Source organism: Manis pentadactyla, chromosome 6 (genome assembly GCF_030020395.1).
Source record: "Manis pentadactyla isolate mManPen7 chromosome 6, mManPen7.hap1, whole genome shotgun sequence".
Lineage (NCBI taxonomy): Eukaryota > Metazoa > Chordata > Mammalia > Pholidota > Manidae > Manis > Manis pentadactyla.
The window spans coordinates 25275665-25293352 of NC_080024.1; the positions used below are offsets into that span (position 1 = coordinate 25275665).

Here is a 17688-nt window from a genome sequence, read left to right on the forward strand (position 1 = left end):
GGTATCATTCTTTTGAACATGCACTGTTAACAAAGCAAAAATAACACTTGGGTTTTCCTAATTTATTCTTCTTAATTTTCATTATGAATGTGTCAAGAATATTTTCTAATTGTGTAACTGTGAAGGCATACAGATCTGCCTTGAGTTGGAAAAAGTCTGCACCTAATGTTCTATGTGGACTCACTTTTACTGATGATTCCTTGAATCATATGTGGACCATTTGTTCTTTTGTATAGTAAGTTCACTCTAAGATCCAGGTGGACATACAACTGTGTATTTAGATCACATAATTTTGACCTGTGTAGATAGTTCTTTATTGAACTGCATTTCAGTGTTACTCCCTCAGCTTACATTGAGGGGCACTGTGAGTTATGAATACTGAGATTATTCTAAAATATCATGTATTTTCTTTATAAGGCAATTTGTCTCAGCTCTCAATACCAAAAATAAACTGTATCTCTCCTTAGAAGTAAGATGTCTTAACACTATACTCACAGTGAATATACCAGTTTGCACTTTGGAGTCAAATCAGTAACCCCAGCAGCCAACTACACAGGAAATGGTGAGTTGCATTTCTTTGTCTCAACTCTTCGCTTCATTTTATCACTTAACTCCTTTCCCCCCTTTTTTCCTATATTATGTTTTTCTCATGTTGTCTTTTTAACTGTATATTTGAGTATCATTTTAAATGCCTTTTTGAAGGAATGATATAAATAAGCATATAACACCTTACAAATTTCAAAGTACTTCTGTGAACACCAAACATTTGATAACCAAACAACCATGTACAATAGTTAGAGGCAGCCGTTATTATTCCTGATTTAAAAAGGAGGACACTGAGGTTCATTTACCCAGATGATACTAAATTCTAAGCCAGACGTGACATTTAGCTTCTTAACACTAAAAATCTTCTCTTAAAATTATACATCGATTCTAATAATAGAATACTTATTTACCATTTATATTTATTATTCAAATTCTTTGATCTTTTTCTGTATTTTATAGGAAGAGAATCATTTTTATTTTTTACTACTGAATATGTATACTTTGTAAAATCAATGAATCTTCTAGAAATTTTATGGAGGATAGAGGCATAACTCATTAATTTAAAAACCAGTGAAGTGAAAGGGGTCTTGGAGTCATCTAAAGCAACTGATCATCAATGCAGGAAGTTCTTCCTCAGAAGGGGACAACAAATCTTTGCCTAAACATTTTCAAGGAGTGACCTTTTAGATAATTGTAATCTATAGATATTGTATGTCCACCCATTGCTTTAGGTTCAGTCTCCTGGAGAAACAGGACAATTTTATTTCCTCTTTCAGTGGGCAGTTTTCAAGTACCAAGTGAAAGTTGCCCTGTGTCCTTTTGGTCTTCTAACATAAGGACAAAACATACGTAGACTCTCCAACTGACAATGTGAAATGGAACATGAGAAAACTAAACTGATAAATTAGTATGCATTGTGATTTTTATTGCTTTCAACAAAAATGTAGTTTCAAGACCAAACCCATCTTGACTTTTTGTAGCTTCCTTGCTACAATACGTGTTAGTAGATTAAGCTGATGTAGATTTGAAGCAGTCATGTCTGTCTGATAAATCTCTTTGGAAACATTTCTTTCTCAAATATTTCCTCTATGACTTCATCACCTTTGAACAGCTTAGGTCTTTCGGAGAGAGGGATCTTCTCTGTATTACTGGCCATTGTGCCTAGCACTGGTGCCTTTCATGGGGCCTGAACATGGTAGAAGCTCAACATATTTTCGATTTTAATGGTACAAATTGGATTCAGAATTTATCAAAGTGTGCTAAGGTACTTTTTACTTCATGGACACTAAGCTGAAGTATTTTGAATGTGCAGAGCAATTTTTACTTAATGTGATAAACATTCTTAAAGTAAGACTAATTTCTATATTTGTAGAAAACGGCTTTAAGCTTTGGAAAAGTAAGGGACAAAAGTTTTGTTACATCTGGAGAATGACAAAAAATGACAAGTATTAAGCGCTTAACATGGCTGTTCAATAAATATGATCAACTTTGTATTGTAAGAAATTATGTTCTAGTCATCAAAATGACATATTGAAGTGTTTCCCATTTGATCTGAAATTGAAAGCGTTCAAAGTAAGATACTAAAACAACTTAAAATGATTTATGAGTTAACTTTATTAAACTGTGTTCTTATTTATTTTGTCAACTCCTAAATGACAATGTCTTTTCCTCTTCTTGGGCTAAATGAACTTACTGCAATAGAAATGTTTCTTTCAGTCGTTTTCAATAGCTTTACAAAATGCTAGAACATTCCTGTGCGCAGTTAAGGAGATGATAGGTGAATGAAAGTAGACAAATTGCTTGCTCTTCTAATTGCATTCCAGTGAGGCTGTAAACATAGCATTTTCTGTGCAATAATTCCAGTTAGATTTTAGGAGCTGGAATTCTAATAAGGGTCTCTATACCTTTAGCTGTTCTTACACAGAGATAAAATAAACCTTATTTCCTTAGATTATCAGAGTATTGGTTACAATCATTACCAAATAATACAATGCAATAACCTACAAAGTAAGGCTACAAACTTAAAATAGAACTGGCCCAGAACATAAAAAACAATTTATATACAGACACATTTATAAAGGCACAGCACAGTGGCTTGTAGATGTGAATTTATGGAGAAAGTGCCATTTTGCTTCCATAGCAACAAATACAAACATAATTTGAGGTATACCTTTGGTGCTTTTGTCTTATCTTGACAGCCCCTATTATTGCTGATGCACAACTCTAACTCTAGATATTTACAGTTAAAGTCTTTTCTCTGGAGATTAACTCTTTAAGTGCCTTCTTTACTAGTTCATTTGAATATTTTATTTTTGCTAAGGTAAAAAAGAGTTTTAGTAATTTCAAAGTATTCTTTGCACATATTGCAAAGGATGTTAATACTTTGTGAAACTAAAATCTGTAGGGCACAACTGCTGTAATCCTAATAAATATGCTCATTGTAGGCAAACACTCTTAAGTGCCATAGAAAATAGTCACATTTAAAGTGGGCTAATTATTATTACATATTTAAAAAACAAGTAGTGAAATCAATTATATTGTGATGGTGGTAGTAATTTCTGCCATTTCATAATGGATTTTAAATGATGGAGATACTATTGTACAAGTGAGTCTACAGAGTAGTTTTCTGGTTCTATTTCTTGCAAATAAATATAGAGAAGACTTTAGGGGGACAGGTTGTGAAGTTACCAGTAGGCTGAAAACCAAATTTGACCACTTTTTAGTTGTGTAGCACTGGACAACCTAATCCTTTTAGACCTTCTCTAAACGGTCAGTGTTCTCATCAGTACATTTAATGAGGTTATTAATACTTAGCCATAAGCATTGTTAATTGAGTGAAAAATGTGTCTTAAGATTTTAGTATCTACAGGTACAGCTGTTTTGATTGTAACAGAAACATATTTGTGAAAATAATTTGAATCCATGCTTTGCTAAATAATCCTGGTAGCAACACAACACCTAAGTGGGTAATGATTGGATCATTTAAATATTTTTTACATAAACTGTGATAATTGCCAACCAGTTTATTATGGGCCATCGATCAAAAGAAAGTGAAGCTATTGCACAGAACATGCTGTGTTTATAGCCTCACTGGAATGCAAATTCTTACAAAATGAGTAAGGTCCTAGGTTTTGATTGCTGACTTTCCAGTTAGATTTTAGGATCTGGAATTCTTTTAAGGGTTAAACATATATACATATATTAAAAATCCCTGACTATCATTTTTCTCTATTAATTACTTCACTCAAATTTTCTTTTTTACTCTAAATTTGAAAGAACAGAGAAAATATATTCTGAGAAAAGTGACTTTATTTCATCTTATTTAATGGATAATCAGCAGCAGGTACTCATTTCCTTCATCAATCATTCTGACTGTAACAGCTATTTGGGACCCATAGATAGTCTGGGTTTTTCTGATTCTTAGGGGAAATGTCATCTGTTTTTAATTCACGTTTTATTTGAAAAATATAAAATATAAATACATAATAAGCTCTACTCCACTTAAGGGATTATAAAGGAAGCCAAACCAAAGTAAACGTACTCGTGGTCCGCCGTGCTGAAGAGGAGATGGAACTGTTGAGAGAGAAGGAATTCTCCTCCCTGTCTCCTGATATGCCTCGGCGAGGAGGCAGAATGGAGGAGGGTCTTGGCAGAGAAGAGCGCTTTTCTGGGCTCTTGGTTACTCCATCCTAATGGGGGAAAACAAAAGAATGATGGGTTCTTCTGAATCTTTATTTTAATAATACAAAGGGATTATGTTGCTCTGGCTATTTTTCCTCCTCTGCTGATCCATGAATTTCTTTTAATACACACGACTGAATTCCATATGCTTAGCATCTGTGCTTCAAAACTTAGAAATTTTGTTCATATTTGCAGTTTTTACAAAAATATATCATTTTGGAGTTAGTGCTAATAATTGTAAAATTTAAATTTTAAATGATAACACAGGTAACATGACTTTACTCAAGTAATCATAAGTAAATTAATAATTTTACTGAAAAAATTTCATTAGTATAATTTATTCATCAGATAAGGTTGGCAGTGGGGTATTGCATGCATAGTATTTAACAATGACCACTGATGTATATTGTGCACCTATATGACAGGAACTCTAACTAAGCACTTTACATCATTTATGATTTAATTCTTACCACAAAATATTATATGCACTTCATAGCCAAAGAAGCAGATTTCATCAGTTTATGTAATTTTTTCAAGATCACTGAGTTGGTAGGTAGCAGAGGTAGTATTAAATCATGATGTGTCTGAATCACCCAAACTGTCTATAAATTATGTATTATTTGTTATCAAATGATACAGTATGATTTATATATATAGTATACTATATATAATATTGTATTAGATACTACATATTAGGTATATTTTGTTTCATTAATTTGCATCTGGAATTTTATATCAAATAAATATTTTATAATAGTGTACCTAGAAAAAAATTTTCTTTTTTGTTTTTACTGGTTAGACTGCTAATAACAATTGAAACTTAATTTGCATTGTCTTTAATAGGATCTGTTCTTTATGTGTCAGACACTTTAGAATTGAAAGTCTGTGTTTCTATACATGTACTGAATTATGTCTTTTAACCTCCCAAATTATATTCCTTTCTACAACTCTGGTCGACCACCAGCTGCCTTACCTTGTTCCCTGATTCTGAGTATGGCAAACGGTCTGCAGAGCCCGCGGAGGTGGGCTGTATTAAAAAACTGTCAGAAAAGGTTGCCTTTTGAGTCGTACTATGGCAGGCTGAGCTGCATCTTGGGGACACTGTGCTACCCTGCAAGGCAGGAATCTTTGACAAGGTAGAATTCTAGCCATGAAAGAAAACAAGAAAAAGCACAAAATAAACCAAACTATGAAGTAAAAGGAAAATAAAAAAATGTATAAACATATAAGAAATTAAATATCTATTTTTAATAAGACCACATGATGAACAGTTATAATCAGTGAGGGAGATGTATATTTATGTGAGAATAAGACATTTTTAATTGAACACCTCTTTTTAATTAGAATGAACTTAAAAATACTCATATATGAGAATACAGATGAAAATATTCTTTATGGATTCTATACATAAGGTCTCTGATTAATCCATAGGTCTTACAATGGTACCATATTTGGAAAATACCTTGAAAATCTCCTGGAATTGTTTCTTTAATAAACACAGACCTTAAGATGTGTATATATAATTGATATTTGATCATATTTCAAGAACTTTAGAACAAGGTATACTTAAAGCCTAACAATGGAAAATATATTTTTAAAGTTGAGAAAAAATATTCTTAGATATCTACATTAGTTTTATCAGAAAATTGCAGAGTTTCTACAGAATTTGCTCATTTTATGAGTACAATGATACTGGGAATCAAGTTATGGCACAGAATTAATACTTTTTATGGACAGATTTGCAGTTTGTATGATGTGTTATAAGTTCTAAAAATGAAAGTTGGCACCAAAATACTGCCCATAAAAAAATCACAAGAGATTAACTTACAGATGTTGATAATCTCTGAAGAGATTATTGGCAACTGTAAATTAGCAGGTTGGATGTGTGGCTTTTGGAGGAAGCTATGCTGGCATGCCACGTATCTCATGGGAGACTTTATTAAAGCTATAGACAAGTACTGACAAAGCCAAGGAGATTGTATCTTCAAATAATTAACATGATTTAGCTGTTACAAAAATAACAGCTGAAACATTTTTACCTTAAGTTTTAACCTCCATAGCTACTTCAAGAGAGGCATAAACAGTCACGGATTGCACTAATCACTTCTTGATTTACAGACCCAGCATCTTGAGTGCTAAGTGTAACTGGGTTGGCACAAGTCATTCTTTTTGATGGATGCTACCCACAAAGTAGTGAATTTCAAAAGTGTGATATAGGGAAAAAAATGGAGTAATTAGATTGCCTCAAATTATAGAAGACAACCCCTAATACCACCCTAAAAACAAAAGTAAACCAAAACAAATAAAAAAGCAAATGAAATGAAGGGTTACAAGTCAGTTTCACTATAAAGATCAACTGAAAAATCAGACAACTGTTCTGATGCATGTACTGAGCTAAATTAAGAGTGAATCTTGGGGTTTTAGGAAACTTACAGGAAGAGGATGACGTTAGAGGAAAGGGAAAAAAAAAGGAATTTAAATGAGAAAAATTTAGAAAGAATGGTGGCTTAATCTCTTCAGAAAGACTACATGGACATTTACCAGGGAAATAGTTAGTTTTGTGTTAGAGATGCACACGGTTTCTGTCTTAAGCGTAAACAGTGAGTGTCAATTCTTGTTGAGTTACTTTAAGACCAAAAGACTTGAAAATTTCCTAAAGGTTTTTCAATGTTCATTTAAAAATTCTTTTCCCCATGGGGGAAAGCTCAGACTTACTTTCTGTATGTGCTCCTAAGGACTTCCACCTTTCAAATAATAATAACAACTGTTTATTGGATAAATACTATGTTTTAGGTACTATATGGTATACTGTTTTATTAAATTACCATACTTTTTACAACTAACTTAGGATACAGGAATTTTTACTCCTCCATTATTTATAGAAAATTAAGACATAGGAAGAAAAAAGATCATAGAGCTAATAAATGTTCCAGACTTAGACCTGGCCTGTTTCAGAGCCCTGCTCATAACCACCACAACTTACTAGTTCCCTGTCAGAAACAGGAGGCAAAGAGAGAGAAATCTGGAAATCGCAGGGTGCTCAACATAAAGCCTAATATTTAAAGAAATAAATGGGTTCTATTGCTTCTCATATATTCAGGAATATGCCTAAAACACTTATATAAAAATAATCTTTTTTAAATCAACATAAAGTCCCTCAGGTTTGACATGACAAAAAAATCTGGCAGACATTGGAAATGAATTCTTATTTTTCATGATAAATGAAAAGTGGAAGTCTAAAATCTTGTTAGTTTTTACAAGGCTAAATTTACATAACATATATGATGTCTAAGACCCAGAACATTGTGATACACTACTGATATCATCAGTCAAATAATCTGTTGTAACTTTAGGATTTCATTAGTAGTCTTTTAATTTTTTTTCTTTCAATCAGAAAGGACTACAACACTTTGTGTTGGCTTTGGTCTTTCGAAAGTTCAAAAAACGTGGTTAATAATATAAAAATAAAATCCTTAAAAATGTAAAATATTTATAAACATATGAAGCAGACATCATTATACAACCAAATTAAAGCAATAAGATATTTTAACACCGTAACTTGGAAAATACAGAAAAAGTATAGGAACATCTAGTAATAATAATGAACATGAACACTCTTATATACAGCTGGAGGACATATAAGCCATAGAAACTTTCTAGAGGACACTGACAACATGGAGCAAAAACTTCAAATATGGACTTTTTCTGAAAACAATTTCACCACTAGGAAGTTATCCTAAGGCAATACATATGGATGCATGCATAGTTTTAGCTGAAACTATTTCTACAGTAATACTGCTAAAATAATAAAAAAAGTTGCATGTCAAATAATAGGGAATTAAGTTTATCACCATAAATAAAATGCAATGTAATGTAGTTATTAAAATGATGTATAAAAATGTTTAATGACATGGAAATCTGTTTACTGTTTGGTTCAACTGATGCACAGCGTTTTCATTTTTGTTACTAAACCTATGAATGTGTAGAAAAAAATAAAGATCTTACATCAAAATGGTAATTGTATTTATCTAGATAAGGGGATTAAAAAGTATTTTTACTTATTTTTATTTAATATACTCATATTCTTATTTTGTCATAATAACAATGAAAATGTATTATAAATAGAGTTTAGTGTTGATTATAACAGTTATCTTGATTCTATGAAAAGTAAATAAATCAGGCTCCCCTATTTTTGTCACATAATGCTGTTTCATGTTTTTGTCTTATTAATAAAGAGGGAGTCTCAATCTCAGCTCTGCCCTCCCCAACTACCATCACGTCATTTCAGAAGACATTAAATAAGACATGCCCAAATGCCACGGAGACTCATTCTAGAAAAGTGAATGGTTTAAAACACTTTAGAGTAAACATCAAAATCTAACTTATATCTAAAGTTCTTAAGACATTGCCACTAATATTAAAGGGAACTTCAAATGAAGAACAAGGAAAAAGTTTTTTTACTCACAGAGACTTTGTCCTTTGCCTGTTTAAATACACTGGGAGCCTGAGTTGATTCACCACCTGTTGCTGTTGAAAAAAGAAGACACAAATGGCCCCAAACTTAGTGACTAAAAACCACATATTGCATTTTCAATACCTTTTGGTATTCAGTTGTGTCAACAGACAAATGCAAAGCAAAACTTTGAGACTCAAATTCAGTAACTAAAGAAACCTGAAGAGCAACATTAATTATGTGGCTCCCACTACGGTGTGTGCTAATTAATATCACCAAGTGTTAACCAAAGCACAGGTAAGCACACCAAATAATTTTGTTGGTTAGCTATGAACCTTTAAATTACCATTACATGAGGATAGTTCTTTTTGAACAGAAGTCATAGAATAATAATCTGAATGCTGTAGAAATTAAAGTAAAGGGTACTGATTGGTTTCTAGGGTTGGCATGATATAAAAAGTGTTCATGGAGATTTCCAAACCCTCTTTCTGTAGCCATTGACATCCCTACAAATATATTTGCATTTTGTATTCCAAACTGTCATAGTCAGCCAACCCTTTTCCCTCTGCACCCCTTCATTTCACAATATGAATGACAGACTTGTTTGAAGTGCAATGCACCACATGAGAAGAGGAGGGAAGAATAATAGCTTGTCAAGGAGAAAAACATAAGAGGACTTTTAAGTTCAGTAATACAGAACATGTTCTACACATGCACTTCCTGTATGAAATTGTTACCACATCTGTTACTGCTGTTTCTCTTGCTGCTCTTTTATACCCCTGGTTTCAATTTTAAACTCCATTATCTCCAGCATATTTTCTGTAGATGACTTACCTGACTTGACTTAAATATCTTTCATGATTGAAAACAATACTTTGTGTTTTGGAAAAACGACCCCTACTTAAAAATTGTGCTGAGAAAATGAAAGGCACAAGCTTGTGTGTTTTCTTCCTCCTTAATTTTCTTTCATAAGAGAGAACCTCAGGGAAAACAGTATTAATGCTTATAAGCACTCTAGATGAGTTTCAAAAAGGTTTCCTATGTCATATGCAGCTCTAACACAAAAATAGTAACTGTCTACAGTATGCTATATGCTATTTGGGACAGGTTAGTAAGATTATACAGATTCTGGAACTGTTTGTTTCTAAATGCAGTGCAAATGATGATTTCCTAATATTTCTATAATATATCTTAAATTTCTGTGACATATATAGTTTGCTTTAAGACAATGACACCAAGGTTTGGTATATGATTTCTGCTTAAATATCTTAATATTTGAATAGTGAAGTTCCTAGTTAGTCCAAACATCTTAAATTTCCTTGAGTAGATGACTTAAAAAGGCAATTTACTCTCAGTGTGGGAAACTGAATACCAGTAACACACAGGTACTCCACCAAACCATTCTACATTTCCTCTGAAATTCCACAATCCGGAGTCTTTCATCCTTTCAGGTAGGATGTAGGATTTTTGTGCACAAACCATGAGCTTTTGCCTGCCCAAGCATTTGTCCAACTAGAAGAAAAATTTCAAGTTTAATGAAAATGAACTAAGTGAGATGTGATGTAAGATTTAGAGATGTCATGTCGATTTCTAACTCTTAATTCAAAGGAACTCTGTGTCCTGAACGTTTATCAAGGTTTGTATACTGTGAGCCTCCCATTTTCAAACCCTGCCTTAGAGACTAGTTCTTGAAGGAAAGCACATGCGATGATTCCTAAATGAACACAAAGACAAAATAGTTGGACTTTTTAAAGGCTATCATAAAACCATCAGTTACCTTGATTTTCTTTTCCTTTCTAAGATTAATGCTGCTTTTAACCTTTAAAACCCTCTAAAGATTTATATAAAGGCATTTTTAATATATAATGGAAAAGAAAAGATTCCTTTTTTGATTTAACAATCTGGTATCTCATTTGGTAGATGGCAAGTGTGCCACTTAATAAATGCTAAAATAAAATTTATTATAAATTAAGATTATCCTAGTATAATTACATATTTAAAATAAACACTTTGCACTGAAATTCAGAAATAGCATTTACATTACAGATATTTGTATGGGCTTTTGTAGGATATTTCACTTTTTTAAATAGTAAAAAACATGTATATTTGAAGAAGATGGAAAATAAGGTAGCAAAATGGAAAAACATCTAAGTTCTAAAATTTTTGGGAAAACAGGTTTATTCGGAATCTTGAGTAGTCAATTATACAGGAAAATTTAGCCATTTGGATACACATTTAAGAAAATCCCAGTGACAAAATGTCAGCAGAGAGATGCAGTACAGGAGATCAAAAGCCTTGCTAGTTTTGGGTAAGAGGAAGAAAATCTGATAGGATTACCAGACAATTCCATTTTCCTTTTCCTTTTCTTTCACCCAAAGCAAAGTAATTTTGCAACCATAATTTTACTCTAGTTTTGCTTTTCATTTTCAATCTTGAAATCACTATGCATTCTTGGTGGTTTTTGGTAAATTCATCAACATCAGTAACAGATTTGGCAGTAACCATGTAGATAATACGACACATAGTATGGGTTGAAGCATGAGGGAGATAAAGAAGCAAAATAATGAGGATGCATACCATTGTTATATTCATCATCACTGGCTAACCAAACACACACAATGAAAATAGGAATTCCCGGAATGTGACACTGGAGTACAATGCCAAGATAAAAATCACTGTTAAGTCTGAGCATGACAAAGAAACAGATGGTCATGACGTCTTCTGCAGGGAGGGGGGAAAACAACAATGATACAAGACACTTAATAGCAAAATTGTTCATGACTGCTAAGATTCTTCCAAGAAAAACAAAATGAAGTTGCTACAGTAATGAGATTAAAAAAAAGAAAATACATGTCTATGTTTGCCAGCCACATTGCAGAATGGAACAGTCACCTGTCGTTTTCCGCTTAACACAGGAGAGATGAGTTGGTCTAGTGTATTTGATGGCAGGTTTTAAAATGAATTTCCTGGAGGGAGAGTGGGCCTGAACTTCTGTTTTTTTAGCAAGTTCAGCCTTCTTATAAACTGCTATGAATAAGAAAACACAGAAAGCATACCATCAGGAAAAAACAGACACTTGGAGCAAAACCGAACGGAATTTTATACATAATTAGTTACCGCTGTAAGGCCGTTTCTTCTACCAAAGAGAAATAATTACTTCAAAAACATTTTTAAAGAAGTGATTGTTAAATGAACCTTTTTTCCTTCTCACTTCATCTCTGGAGACTGTGCTAGGTTCCTTTTTAGCTATTTTTCTCTCAGGAGTGGAAATTCTGCCTCTCCCGGTTTTAAAGGGCTTTTCTTTTCTATGTTTCTCAAGAGATGGCCTCCGAGCTTCCTTGTCAGCTTTCTCCTCTTTAGGGATAGTTTCTAACTGCTCTGTCATGATGCTCCTATCATCATCTGTGGATCAAAGCAAACCATGACAACAATGGAAACATTAGTAACAAATGGACAAAATCCTTCTCGTATTTTACAAAATGCAAAATAAAGAGCTAAAGGGACATTTTAAAATGTTTAAAATGAAAAAAAATGTTCCATTAGTTACTGCATTTTATTTGGGAGTAGCAGATTTAATAAAAGAATGCACACCTTGAGTGTCCACCCAGAGGCTGTCAGCATCCATGATGGAGTCATCGATGGTGGTCTCGTCTCTGTAATCGTCATAGGTTTCTGTTTTGTATTCTGAGAGGACAACCTCTTCTCTCTCAGGTGAGGCTGGAGCCGCGGGGGCGCCTTCCCTGGGTGCTGCCTCCTCGGCTCCAAGCTCTTCCTCAGCATGGGGGGGCGGTCTCCTGTCCGCCTCCGGCTGCTCTAGGGCTGCAAAACGCACGCTATGGGAGCCCAACTCCCCTTCCTCAGTTGTGGTTTGCACCACAGTGATGAAATCATCCTCGATGGTTACCACAGACTCAATCACTCCTTTGTGTTCACCTGGGCAGGTCTCCACAAATTCCTCCCTGGCACCCGGGATACCCAGGTCTGTAATCTGAAGGGTATCTGAGCGGAAGAGCAGCTTATCATACTCTCCCTGGGCTTCTATCTCTTCTTCCTCAGCCTGAGCCTCTGCTGGTTCAACCCCTGTGGCTTCAAGCAATGGCTCGGTCACGTCGGAGGGCGTGATAGATATATCTGGGGTCTCTTTGCCTTCTTCTTTTGGCAGCTGGATAAACTCCATCTGGACATCAGCTCCCTCTTCTAGGGCTATATCAGCTCCTGAAACAGCAGGTTTACAAGGTATTTCCACCGACAATTTGATGGCAATCTCATCTTGAATTAGAGAAGACTCTGGGGATGTTTCCTTTTTGCCCTCATCGGCCTTCAAGGACTCCATGGTGAGGCTCTCATGCTCACCACTGGACTCGTAGGACTCTTCTTTGTCCACAGCCTCCTGGTGCACCAAGTCAGGCTTGGCCACCTTCTCCTTGACTTCTGTCTCACTGACTTTGGTGCCTTCTTTTGCATGGCCAGACTCAACACTGATAAGCTCATCTACCTCCTGAGGCGCTGCAGACGAGGGGGCGAGGTCCTGTGTAGCCTCGAGTTTAAGCTCTGTTGCCTTCTCAGCTTCTGCATTTAGCCCTGAGGCCATTTGTCCAAAGTCACTGATTTTAACATCTAATTGACCCTGGTCAGCTTTCTTTGCAGCAAGATCCGGTTCTGGTTCAGCTTTTTTGGATGGTTCTACCTCGGCTACCTCCGGCACTGAGCTCAGACTTCTCTCTGCTTTCTCAGCCCTGAGCAGTGGCGCATCTTCTGAAACTGCCAGTTCTTTGGCTGAAGCAGGCTCACAGGTGACTCCTAATCCAAATGTTTCAGCTGTGTCACCATACTCTTCTGCTTCCTTGGCATGCTCTTTTGAATCAGCTTGCTCTTCAGTCTTTTCTAGTACAGTATCCAGCTTATCATTAGCTTTCCTCTCCTGATCAAACTCCTTACCCAGGCCTGGTTTGTCACCAGAGGTAGGCAGAGATACTTCCTTCTCGGCACTGAACTCATCTTTGACTCTTCCAGCAGCTGCCAGTTTTACTTCAATCAGTGAAAGGTCTGTGGCCAAATCTCTTCGTATTTTGTCATCAGTGCCTTCATAAAAGGAACCACTCTCCCCTGATAAATTCTCACTGTCTTGAACTGGTGATGGAAGAGGGACCGTGTATTTATTGAACACACAGTAGCCCAGGTCTTCCAGCTGACTGTCTGTCTTAACAATGACGTGGTTTTCATCAGTGACAGGGGGCAAGCCAGTTCTACTCTCCTCAACCAGAGTCTCTGATGGGACTGATTTCTTCCCGGCAACTTCAGCATCTGCACTCACGGAGGCTAACCTTGACCGTGTACCTGCCAGATCTAGCATTTCAGGCAGGTCAGGGGCCATGACTGTGCCATTCTTGTAATAATCTTTGGCTAGGAAAGGCGACTCACATGAGGTCTCGACTTGAATTACCTCTCCAGTAGTTTTTTCTTCCTCTTTCTGTTCTTCTTCCTCTTTGCTTTCTCCTGGAAAGCAAGGGGCTTTCTCCACTGCAGGTGTTGCAGCTGGAAGGTAATCATCCCCCTCGTCCATACTTCCACTAGTATTGGTTAGAATATCAGAAGCCAGAGGAGAAAGATCATGCCCCCGACCGAAGTTAAACCCAAGGGCTATGGAATCCAGGCAGGACATGGGCAAATTAATTGACATGCTTCTTTGTTCTATGGCAGACCTACCGCCAAGTCCTAAACTCCTGCTTAGTGTCAAATCATCTTTATTCTTACTGTGGAGATCCCTTTTCTCTCCATACACTTTTGGGTCAATAGTAAACATTCTTTCTTGAGGAGAACCAGGTTCTTCTGGTAAATCAGATGGATAACTCTGTGCAAGAGTGCTATATCCTGCTTCGGATGCTGGAGTGCTGGGCTGGGGTTCTTCATCTGCCTCAAGTCCCTTGTCACCATTTTTATGCATGGGAGATACGGCATCAAAAGACTCTTGGGCATGTTCTCGTGTGTCACTCAGTTCGTAGTAATCACTGCCTGGCTGGATGCTTTTTGCCACTTCTTCTTTCAAGGCAGATGTTTCAAAGTACTTGGACATTCCCGACTTATCTTCATAAAATGGCATGTCAAGCTCAGCGGATGTTGCAGTCGTGGCCGCGGATGTTGCAGTCGTGGCCCCGGCTATCTTGCTCTCTTTGTCAGCAACTTTTTCCTCACTCTGTTCACTCAGAGCAGGTGGTTCAGTCATGACCTTCTCCAGTGTCTTGGAGGTCACAGCTGAATCCGTAACTGCTTGTTCCAAACTTACAAGGATCGAGTCCTGTTTTAAAGTATCGGCGGTTGGCTCTGGGCTTTTCTGTTCTGCTTTTGAGAAGGTGTGCTCTGTGGAGGGCTGAATTACACCTGTTTCTTCATCTTCCGGTTTTGGGGGTTCGCCCTCTTTTGGCATGGCTTTTTGGTCAGAAATAGTTGTTTTTTCTTCACGCTTTAGCTGAGGTTCCTTTTCAGTAAGTGTAGCTTCCTGCTCACTGAGGGTAGAAGTCTCTTTTTTCTGCACACTCTCTTGCTGTACGGCCCCTTTTTCTTCTCCTAAAACTTTCTCTGGGATGTATTCTTCCACAGTCAGAACATGGGCATCTTTGGGTGGAGCTATGGCTTCGGAGGCTGGGGCTTCTGCCATCTCCTCAGGTTTATCCTTACAGGAAGCTTCAGCTTCAGAACTCTCTTTGGCAGTTACTGGGCCACTGGTTTCTTCCACAGACTTTATGCCACTTGGCTGTAACAGGGTGGGGACAAAGGGAGATGCTTCTGCAACCATTTCATTCCTCATGACATCTAGAGGAAGAGTGAAGCTTCCACCGTGAAAGGGACTTGGCATGGGAGAATCAAACTGCTTTCCTTCCCATTTGGGGATATCACCAAGTACATCTTTTCCCTTCATGGGTGTTAGTGGGCCAGGAGTTATTGGAGCGACTAAGCCCCACTCATCCTTTTTTGCTTCCATTGGCATTTCGATGAACCAGTCCTTTTGCCCCTTTGGAGCTGGGAGCTCTGCAGGGAGGCCAATACCAGGTACCACAAAGCTTGGCTCTGTCTTCTGTTTCATTTCTTCTAAGCCAACACTGACAGTGTGCCCCAGTAGAGAGGGAGGCACTTGTTCTTCTTCTGTGCCTTGCACGTCCTTTTTATCAGGTGAAGTTTGAGTCGTCTCAGGCTGAGAAACTAAGGCAGCATGTTTAAGGTCTTCACCAGGCTTACTTTGTTTCTCTGATTCTTTTTCCTTCAAGTCTAATGGCTCAGCTGGAGAGGGAGTCAATTCCTGTTGATCATGGAGCTCCATCTTCGAGGCTGTAAGTAAATCTGAAGTAATTGGGTTGATTTTTAATCAAATAATAGGCAAGTGCTTTCAGGCAGTAAATTTGAAATTATATTTTGAAATGACAAATGAATGGTAAAAAGAAAAACTATGGAACATGCAAGCATGCTACCCATATAAAAATCAATACGAAAATGTTAGGACTGAGATATATTTGTACTATTGCTAAAATGAACTCCCATTGTGAATTAATGCATACAGTAATTGTAATAAGAGTATATTTTGAATACCTTTTTTGCCTTTGTTTGTTTGGTCTCCCCTAAACAGTATGTGATGTGTTTTGCCATAGAGAAAAGACATGTGCCTTCTACAGACAAAAATGATGAATTAAGTATTATTGAATAAGTAACATTAGGGCAAAAAAGAATACAAATTAAGGACTAAATACAGAAAAGGATCAATTTCTACTGAACTTTTTCATTTGTTTCTCATTTAAAAGTAAATTGGCAGGCCAAAGGCAGAAGGCCAATGAATTTATAATACACATTGATAGTTTCAAATAACTTGATCAACAAATGCCAAGACCAATTTTTGGGGCACTGAAAGGTTATCAACATTAGTTTTAGAAGACCTCTGAGATTAAATTTCAGGAATATATAAAAATACTTGGTATTAATTTGATATGATGTGAGCTAAGAACTGATAATTACATTTCTATCACATATTCAAATTTCTTATTTCCTAATTGTTACTTAGTTTGCCTTGTAAGTGTAAGAAGATCTGAATTATATTGTCAATCCTGGGAAGTCAGGTGAGTAACAAAATTTTTTAAAAAGCCAACTACTAAAATATTTTTCTCCTTGGTCATGACCTCATTTCCTGGGAACATGATCTAGTGGTGAAGCATAGGCCAGTACTGGCTTTAGAGGTATTTCACAGAAATGAAACGCCTCTTTTTTATTTTTTTGTACAGCAATCCAAAAGGCTTTAGAATCTCACTTGTATTGTAAGGTCAAAGTATTTCACTGTGGTCATTAGGGCTCAATATAATTATTTGGAAAAGAACTAGGGAAAAATAATAAAGTTCAATCATTTATTGACGAGCAAGTGTATGCATCATCATTACCTTATATACTTGTGTGTCCTGTTGTAACAATAGAAAAGAAATACTTTATGAACTTCTAATAAAGGTTAGATGAATGAAAACTCAAGAGATATGGTGATGATCAGAGGGATTGGCTGCCATGGAAAGGAAATGATATGAGAAACATTAGCAGGAGTTTTAAGGAAACCAAACCAGTATTCATTAAAACATAAAAAATATAGCACATTGCAGTTGCAAACAAAAAACGAGTCTACTATTTAAGCCTGTATGTGCCAAAATCCAACTCCACAATTTGAAAGAAAAGCATATGAACTGCTGTCCCAAAAATAAAAATAAAAATATACATGTATTAGCAATGTGACTGGCAAACATTTGAGATGAGGGCGGCACAAAAGCTCACACAGCATCATCAGCCTGTCTGCAAAGCGCACTGTATCACGGCAAAGTAAAACCAGGGATGAGCTGCAGCAATGGAAAACCAGCTGTGCAAGCCACTGCTCACTAAGCCCAAAACAGTGGTCTTGGGATCATGAAAAGACCAAGCGATGGAATAGCACTGGAAAGCTGCTGGAGAGATCATTTGCAACAAAACACATGCAAATCCTAAGAAAG

At 36.3% G+C, this 17688-nt stretch overlaps 1 protein-coding gene across 22 annotated transcripts in view; it reads right to left on the bottom strand.

Moving 5' to 3' along the window:
- MAP2 (microtubule associated protein 2) overlaps nucleotides 1–17688 on the bottom strand; it is a 283777-nt gene that overhangs the window by 22274 nt on the left and 243815 nt on the right. For 5 of the 22 annotated variants that reach the window (XM_057503615.1, XM_057503612.1, XM_057503606.1 and 2 more), the window contains 5 exons: nucleotides 12272–16003; nucleotides 11876–12082; nucleotides 11573–11707; nucleotides 8693–8754; nucleotides 4088–4235 (listed from right to left, as the gene is read on the bottom strand). In XM_057503615.1, the coding sequence (XP_057359598.1) occupies nucleotides 4088–4235; nucleotides 8693–8754; nucleotides 11573–11707; nucleotides 11876–12082; nucleotides 12272–16003 (4284 nt within the window). Of the gene's footprint in view, nucleotides 1–4087; nucleotides 4236–5200; nucleotides 5372–8692; nucleotides 8755–11572; nucleotides 11708–11875; nucleotides 12083–12271; nucleotides 16016–17688 lie in introns of all 22 variants that reach the window. The other 17 variants (XM_057503613.1, XM_057503609.1, XM_057503604.1 and 14 more) reach the window with 6 other exon arrangements.